At 54.7% G+C, this 8,424-nt stretch overlaps 1 protein-coding gene across 4 annotated transcripts; it reads right to left on the reverse strand.

Moving 5' to 3' along the window:
• Window positions 1-24: 24 nt before the first annotated feature.
• MEN1 (menin 1) lies at window positions 25-6,830 on the reverse strand. 4 transcript variants are annotated; one of them, XM_010348278.2, is made up of 10 exons: window positions 6,763-6,829; window positions 5,916-6,384; window positions 4,445-4,653; window positions 4,106-4,234; window positions 3,737-3,777; window positions 3,569-3,656; window positions 2,780-2,916; window positions 2,172-2,307; window positions 1,570-1,734; window positions 26-1,359 (listed from the first exon to the last, which is right to left on the reverse strand). In XM_010348278.2, the coding sequence occupies exons 2-10, from the start codon at window positions 6,358-6,360 to the stop codon at window positions 877-879; spliced, it is 1,833 nt and encodes a 610-aa protein (XP_010346580.1). In that variant the 5' UTR covers window positions 6,361-6,384; window positions 6,763-6,829; the 3' UTR covers window positions 26-876. The 4 variants fall into 4 exon arrangements, with proteins under 4 accessions (XP_074257775.1, XP_010346580.1, XP_010346579.1 ...); XM_010348277.3 differs by having other exon boundaries at window positions 6,517-6,827; XM_010348279.2 differs by having other exon boundaries at window positions 6,773-6,820.
• Between the last annotated feature and the right edge of the window lie 1,594 nt (window positions 6,831-8,424).

An 8,424-nucleotide genomic window follows, 5' to 3' on the forward strand; every position in this document is an offset into this window, starting at 1 on the left:
TTCCCAGATGAAACATGGACTTGCGCTTCGTATTTTTTTTTTTTTAACAAAATGTATTCATCTTTCTTGAAACTGAAAAATAAATCTATGTACAAAACAGGAAGAGATCAGGCTCCTGTCACCCACTCCCAACCCTCTGCAGATTTCCTCCGGGATGCTCCGAGATGGGCTGGACCTCTGGGAGGTTCCCAGAGGGTAGGAAGGGTGGTCCTGCTCTGATCTGGGGCCAGTTTGATCAGGAAGAGGGCGGGGCTCAGGATGCTCACGGGCTGGGGGCGGAGTTTCGAGTCCCAGACTTGGGGCAGGAAGGGGAGGAAGCTAGATTTCCAAATTCTAGAGCAGGACTCAAGTTCTTTGGGGGTAGGGAGCTTGTTTTCGCAAGATACGAATTCTGAAGTGCGGAAATACAATTCTAGGGACTGAGTGGGGTCCTAGGCTCCTGGGCTGGAGGCAGGACCTGTGCTTGTTGGGTTGAGGATGAAACCTCAGCTCCCACAAGCTCGGAGCAGCCCTGAGTAACGCTGGTCTGGCTCTAGGTGAGCGGCTCCGTTCTGAGGAGGAACTTGGGTTTGGGGCTTTAAAGGCCCAAAATCCCAAGGGTTGGGCCTTTACAGATAATTAGGACCCAGGGTGAGGTTTACATTGGCTGGCTGGGATTCTGGGAAGAGACCTATATTCTAACGACTGGGGCAGGGCCCTGGGTTCTGAGCTGGAGAAAATTGTGGATTTGATGTAGACTGTACTCGGGACCTGGAGCCTTGGGTTCGAGTAGGGGTGAGGCCTGTCCCCCTTGGGCTGGGGCACAGCATGGGTTCAGAGTGGGGGGACTAAGGGTGGGGCCTGGGTCCCCACAAGCAGTCTAAAGTCCCCAGTAGTTCAGAGGCCTTTGCGCTGCCGCTTGAGGAAAGACAGAGTGTAGTCACTAGGGGTGGACACCTTCTGCTTCTTCATCTGCACTTGTGATTGTGCTGTGAGTTGCAGTTTGATGGCACTTGAGTTGATCTTCGTGGCCACCAGCAGCTCCTTCATGCCCTTCATCTTCTCACTCTGGAAAGTGAGCACTGGACCCTCCGGCGGCGGTGATGCTGCGGGTGCTGGCGCCTGAGCCATGCTCCCACCTTCAGGGCCTCGGGCTGTGCCAGGGACTGTCCCAGAGGGTTTCCGGGGGGGTCCTGACACCGCACCCTGGCCGGCGCCCGGGCCCTTGTCCAGTGCTGGCTTCTTGGGTGGCGGAGGCTCCTCTGGCTTGGACTCCCGCCGTGGACCCCTCCGCCGACCTTCCCGGGCTTCCTCACCCCACGGCTCCTCTGCCTCGGCCGCCTCAGCCTCCCGGCTCACTATGCGCACCTTCTGCCGCACCTGGGCCAAAGGGGAGAGCAAGCTGAGGGCAAGGTTGCCGGCCAGTGGCTGGAACTTCTGCTCTGGCCATCCCATCCCACCCAGGGGGTCTCAGTCTCATCTGCACCTAAGGGGATGGGCAGATGCTGCCCCTGGGCCAGAAAAGTCTGACAAGCCTGTGGCTGCCGTCACCACCTGTAGCGCCCAGACCTCTGTGCAGCTGTCCCTCACCTGTCCCTCAAAACGGCCTAGGGACTGCACAAGGAAGGTGGCCCAGCCCACATGCAGCACAGGCGTGGGACTGCCCTCTTCCCATTTGCAGATCCCGTCGTAGAATCGCAGCAGGTGGGCAAAGCATTCAGGGTCCTGGAGGGCAGAACCTTGGCTCTGGGTACCCTGGACAAGGGGGAAGGGAGGGTACAGGTCAGTCTCTTACTCACCCCTTAGCAGAGGGCACTGGCCAGGCCCCCCGCCTAGGCAAAGACCCCTGGCTCCAGAAAAGGTAAGCATAGGTCAAGAACAATCTTAGAACCTCTTTCCCTTTATAAAGCCAATGCATAGCCAGTGGGTACCATCCCTTACCACCTACCCTTCAGCTGTAGGAAGGACTCTGGCCATGAAACTGAAGGCACAGGGTAGAAACTTCTAAAATGCCTTCAGCCCGTCCACCGTGGACCCTGGACCTGAGCTACAGCAAAAGGGAACATAGCTCTCTGCTCGGGGACCCCTTCTTCATGCCATCCCTAGTCCTGTACATGCAGCTCCCATGGCCTGTGGCAGAATGCCCTGCCCAGGTGGGAGGCTGGACACAGGCTGGTGCTCCAGCCTTTCACCTGGCTCTGTTCCCCTGGCCGCTCCTCGCCCGCCTCCAGCAAGCTGGCTGCCTCCTTCAGCAGGTTGGGGATGACATCATTGGCTACTTCGAAGAACTCTTTGTAGATCTCCTCGTCTTCCCGGCAGTAGTTGTAGCTGTGAGAGCAGGAGAGTCTCTGTAGGGTCTGAAGGGGTCTCACCATGGGGTGTAGCCCCAGGGACCTGGCGGGGGATGGAGCCCACTTCTTTTCTTGGGTCACCCCAGGAGCTGGGGGGAGTAGGTGGGGCCCTCACTGCAAAATGATGCTGAGTCACCCTAGAGCAAGAATGAGGAGGGGGGATGGGGCCAAGGGTAGAAGTCCCCCTGCTAGATGATGGCGGTTAAACATTGGGAGGAAATTTGAGACTGTTCTGAGAAAAAAATACTGGAAGGAGAGAGGAGGGAGGGAAAGACATGATGCCTTAATCAGGGGTCCCTACCTCCTGGATGATGGTGGCCTTGCTGCCTAGGGACTGGAAGGAAAGGGGACGGGGCTTGGGACCCAGGCCTCAGTCCTGGACGAGGGAGGTTGGAAACTGATGGAGGGGAAGAAAGGACAGGATGCAGGCCCTAGTAGGGGATCCTCACTCCTGGATGACAGTGGCCGTGTCTGCCCAGGCCTGCAGAGCTTCGCGCACATTGCGGTTGCGACAGTGGTAGCCAGCCAGGTACATGTAGGGGTAGATGTGTTCGTCCCGATAGTAGGTTTTGGCTGAGGCAATGCCCTGGGGGTGAGGCAGAGGATCATCAGGGAGGCAGCCCCAGCTGCCCTGCTGGCACAAATGCCCCATCAGGGCACACCCAGAAGGGGCCACAGGAAGATCCCAGAGAGTCCTCTCCATCTCCACTCCCACCTCCACTCACTGCCAACCCTTGTACCTGGTCTCCTCCCTGGGTCTGCGGGACTGCTGGCCAAGGCCTGGGGCAGACTGTAGGGGTGGGACCTGCCCTCTGAGTTCAGGGCCCTTCTCTTTCCCAGACACTCTTCTACATACACACCAAAGACTTCCAAGCCCAGCCCAACGGCCCTCGTCCCCTCTACACCCACCAAGTGAACACCCACCCCCCAGAGTGTTCCTACCACATTTGACCTCTGTTATACTCCAGGAAGGACAGTAGGAGTGGCAGAAAAGGCAGGGCTGAGGGGACAAATGCAGGCCCTGCCACTCCCAGGCTGGGAACCCTGGACACCCCTCAGATAGCCCTCACTGCACTGATTCTGCACATAACTGACACACAGTGAGACTGGATGGGCGATACCCCCCAACACACAAAGTTCTCTCCTCATCTGTCCAGATGAGGGGGAACCCCAGAAAGCAGGGGGGCCTCAGTCACGGTTGGGGGTCTCCCTTCTGTACCCTCTTTAGATGCCCCCACCTTGTGGTAGAGGGTGAGTGGGTCTGGCCGGCCAGGGGTACGCTCCAGCTCCTCCAGATCTGCCAGGTTCCCTAAGGCCATGGGGTACCTGGGAAAGGATCATAGTTCAGGCTGCCAGCTAGCTCCCTGGCCCTGCAAGGCCCAGCCTGGCCACTTCCCTCTACAAACCTTTCCAGATGTCCCAGGTCATAGAGCAGCCAGAGCAGCTTCTAGGGGCCGAAGGAAAGAGTTATGAGCTACGGGACAGGGAGAATGGATCCCTGGCCTATCAGGCAGGGTGGGGGCCAGAACCATCAGGGACCGCCCACCATGCAGAAAGGCCAAAGTTCTGGGATGAGCCCTCTGGAGGAGTCAGAGCAATTTCACAGCTCAATTCCACTCCCCCAAGAGCCCTGGGAAAGGCCAGGCCAGGAATTACCAACCCATTTTCCAAGCAGGGAAGCCGAAGCCCAGGTAAGGAAAGTGCTCCTGCCCAGTGTCCCACGGCAGGTCAAGTTCTGGCCTAGCCCAGTCCTGTCCCCTGGGCTCAGCCCTCACCTGCTGCAGCTGCAGCAGCTCCAATGAGTCGGTGTGCAGGTCAATGGAAGGGTTGATGGCACACACCATGAAGGCCACCTCCATCTTGCGGTCACAGCGCATGTATGATCCTTTCAGGTACAGCCAGCTCTTGGGAGGGGACAAGACCATTATGTCTCAGGATGGCTCACCCTGTGCCTGCTTCAGGGAATGACAGCCAGGAAAAGGGGCTCTTCTGTCTTCCCTTCCTATGTGGGTGGTGATGGGAAGAAAGGGGAGTGGCCTAAGAAAGTAGAGTCCCTTGGGTGGCTTGGGCTACCTGAGTATGAAGGGGGCAAGGTTGGGGGAAGGGGACAATACCCGCTCAGCCACACCGGCGTTGACAGTCTGGCCCCTGCGGTCCTCATTGCCCTTGCCATGCCAGGTGACCTCAGCTGTCTGCTCCCCATTGGGCCCAAACACTACCCAGGCATGATCCTCAGACAGGGCGAGGTGGACATCCCGGAGACCCAGGGCCTGGCAGGCCCCAACCACAGCAAAGGCCACACCGGAGCTGTCCAATTTGGTGCCTGTGGAAGGGGGAGGTAATAAAAGAGGGTCCTCTGTGCTTTGGCATGAGGGAAGGGAGCCAGGTAGTGATGGGCCACACTCCCTCCCACTCCCTTTCCCGGCCTGTGCTCCAACTTCAGATGCTCCTGTCCACCATCCCTCCATCCCTTCCCTCCCACATGTTCAAAGCCTTTCTCTCCCTGTTGACACCTTCTATCTCCAACAAGATACGTTTCTGGATCTCCTGTAGCTGACCCAGCCTTTGACCCTATCTCTTCTCTTTCTCTGCAACTCTATTATATATTCTGTGAATTTAAGGATTCCATTTGACTACACTTAATATACGTTAAAACAGGAATGGCGAAAACAGGACACAGGCCAACACTCTCTTTTTATACACCTACCAACAGATAACCCTCATTTATTTCTGCACTCTTTTCCTGCAAAGCTGAGCAGCAGCCTCTGATTCCTTCTCAATATGGCACATCATGATGGGACTGCCAGTCAACCGGGCTTGGTGCAAAGAAGCTCTTTACAAGCCCTGAGTCTCAAGACCCTGGTCTGTTTCAAAACATTTTCATAGACCACCAGATGCAGTGGCCCAAAGATCCCAGCACTTTAGGAGGCGGAGGCAGGCAAATCACTTGAGCCCAGGAGTTCAAAACCAGTCTGGGCAACATAGTGAGACTCTATCTCCACAAAAAAATACAAAAATTAGCCAGGTGTGGTGGTGCATGCTTGTACTCGCAGCTACTCAGGAGGTTGAGGCAGGAGGATCTCTGAGCCCAGAGAAGTTGAGGCTGAAGTGAGCTATGATCACACCACTGCACTCCAGCCCGGGGGAGAGTGAGACCCCCTCTCAGGAAAAACAAAAACAAAAACAAAAACAAAACCCAAAAAACAAAAACATCTTTATAGCTATTATTTTGTTTAATTGCCTCAAATGCAGCCCAATTCATCTTCTTGCCCCCTAAATCTGCTGCCACCCCCTGCCCCATGCTTAGGACTCCTGTGGCTGTTCAATGGCAGGGGCGGAGGTGCTGAGGGGGCAGAGAGGTTGATGATTTGGAGCCAAGTGATCAGGGTTCACTTCCAGCCCTGCCATGCCGTGTGTGATTCTGGCACATAATTTCCCCTCTCTGGGCTTCAGTTTCCCAACTGCAAAGAGGAAAATAACCTGCCCAACCTCACAAGGCTTACAGTTCTCAAAAGGGTTCTGTAAACCATGGAGAGTTGTGAAGAAGTGGGTCATGGATAAGATTCCCACCTACTGGGCTCCAACCTGTGATGAAGCTGAAGAGGGACTGGATGTGGGCCCGATCCTTGAAGTAGGAGCGGCTGAGGCTGTTCCATATGACATCGGAGACCTTCTTCACCAGCTCACGGCTAGAGACACCCCCCTCTCGAGGGTAGAGGGACAAATCGACGGCACCTCGGATCTGGGCGGTGAAGCGGGCATAAAGGGCAGCGATGATGGACAGGTCGGCCACAGGAAAGTAGGTGAGGCCGCCAGGGGGGTCAGTGGTGGGGCTGGGCTGGAAGGTAAGCTCGGGCACGTTGGTGGGGATGACCCGGTTGACAGCCAGAAAATGCTCCACGAAGCCCAGCACCAAGGAGAGGAGCACCAGGTCCGGCTCCTCCCGGCCCAACTCGGCAGCAAACAGGCGCACCACGTCGTCGATGGAACGCAGCGGGAACAGCGTCTTCTGGGCGGCCTTCAGCCCCATGGCGGCGGGGGGGTGGGCGGCGGCCTGCAGGCAAGCCGGGGTAGGGAGGGTCGGGCAGGTTCGGCCGAGGAGTCACCTCCCAGGCTCCGCTAAGGTTCCACCCTGCGACACACGCACAGCTCCCCTGCTTCCCCGCCCTCTTCAGCCTCTGCTCACCGGCTTCCCGTCTTTTGTCGGTGAGACCCCTCAGCGGAGGCTGCAGAGCCTTTTTGTCCCCCACAATTCCAGGACCCCCGGTCCCAATGAGGTGCGCCCCAAGGACCCCGCTGATTATCCCCAAATGCCGCCCCGCTCCCTCTCTACGACGGTGCCCCCCGGGGCCGGAGAGTCCGTCCAGAAAGCGCACCCAGGCCAAGCCCCCAAACCCCAAAGAGAGTCTTGGCCTCGGTCTCCCGCGCCCACCTCCGCTTACATCCCACACAAGGCACCGCGGCACACGCCGCCCGGAGCCTGCTGGGACATGAAGTCCCGCCCCTAGGGCCGCACTACCCGCCGGGAAGTGGAGTCTAGGCCCACCACTGCCCCCGCCGAGCCTGGAAATAGTGGCAGGCCGGGCCGCTGCGCGGTGGCTTCTGGGATCGCTAGGCCCGCGGCTCCGGGCGCTTCCTTCCCGAGGCACCCAGGATTGGTCCTTCCTTCAGGTCTACGAAGCAGGAAGTGCGTTCCCAGTGCCTTCGGGAAACGTAGTCCGGGCACTACCTGCACACTTGTAGGGGTCAACGAGCCTCTGCGAGTTCTGCTGCCACGGGTCGGTCGGCTAGTTATGAGGAAAACGATCGCATTGCTTGATCCAGGAAAAAAAAATTTTTTTAAAACGATGTGAGGAAAACGGATACTTTTAAACCCTGCCAGAGAGTAAATGTGTTCAGCTGTAGCTGAATATCAGTGTCTGTTAACATATAAAGATGTTACTCTGTGTCCGGCACTCTTTTCCCAGTTCTGCCCGCGAGAAAATCTAACATGTGCCAAGAGTAGTTTTTGTTTCTTTGTTTGTTTGTTTTGAGACACGGTCTTGCTCTTTCACCCAGGCAGGAGTGCAGTGGCGCGGTCTCGGCTCACTTCAGCCTTGATTTCGTGGGCTCAAGCGATTCTCGTGCCTCAGCCTCCGAGTAGCTGGGACCAAAGGCGTATGCCACCACTCCAGCCTAATTTGTGTGTGTGTGCATATATATATACATTAAAAAACATATATATAAAATAAATACATTTAAAAACATATATCTGGCCGGGCGCGGTGGCTCAAGCTTGTAATCCCAGCACTTTGGGAGGTCGAGGCGGGTGGATCACGAGGTCGAGAGATCGAGACCATCCTGGTCAACATGGTGAAACCCCGTCTCTACTAAAAATACAAAAAATTAGCTGGGCATGGTGGCGCGTGCCTGTAATCCCAGCTACTCAGGAGGCTGAGGCAGGAGAATTGCCTGAACCCAGGAGGCGGAGGTTGCGGTGAGCCGAGATCGCGCCATTGCACTCCAGCCTGGGTAACAAGAGCGAAACTCCGTCTCAAAAAAAAAACCAAAAAACAAAAAAACATATATATTATACATATATATTACGTAATATACATACATATAAATGTACATATATATTATGTATATATAATATATATTATATGTATATATTTTATATATATATTATATATTATATATACATATATACATATATACATATATTATATATACATATATACATATATAATATATATTATATAAATATATACATATGTATGTATATGTGTATTATATGTATATATATTATATATAATATGTATATGTATATATAGTATATATAGCATATAATATATATGTATATATACAGATAATATATATTATATGTTTCTTTCTTTCTTTCTTTCTTTCTTTCTTTCTTTCTTTCTTTCAGGACAGGGATTCCCAGGCTGGTCTCGAACTCCTGAGCTCAAGGAATTTGCCCGCCTGAGCCTCCAAAAGTGCTAGGATTACAGGCAAGAGTCGCCATATCCTGGCCAAAGAGTAGTTATTTGTTTGTTTGTTTGTTTGTTTTGAGACAGAGTCTCACTCTGTCACCCAGGCTGGAGTGCAGTAG

This window comes from Saimiri boliviensis, chromosome 6 (genome assembly GCF_048565385.1).
Source record: "Saimiri boliviensis isolate mSaiBol1 chromosome 6, mSaiBol1.pri, whole genome shotgun sequence".
NCBI classification, from domain to species: Eukaryota; Metazoa; Chordata; class Mammalia; order Primates; family Cebidae; genus Saimiri; species Saimiri boliviensis.

Excerpts from the sequence above, each read along its gene's own strand:
- MEN1 (XM_010348278.2), bottom strand. The coding sequence starts at position 6,360 with ATGGGGCTGAAGGCCGCCCAGAAGACGCTGTTCCCGCTGCGTTCCATC. Across the intron at positions 4,654-5,915 it reads CCTCTTCAGCTTCATCACAG|GCACCAAATTGGACAGCTCC; the intron begins GTTGGAGCCCAG and ends CCCCTTCCACAG. Across the intron at positions 2,917-3,568 it reads CACTCACCCTCTACCACAAG|GGCATTGCCTCAGCCAAAAC; the intron begins GTGGGGGCATCT and ends CCTCACCCCCAG.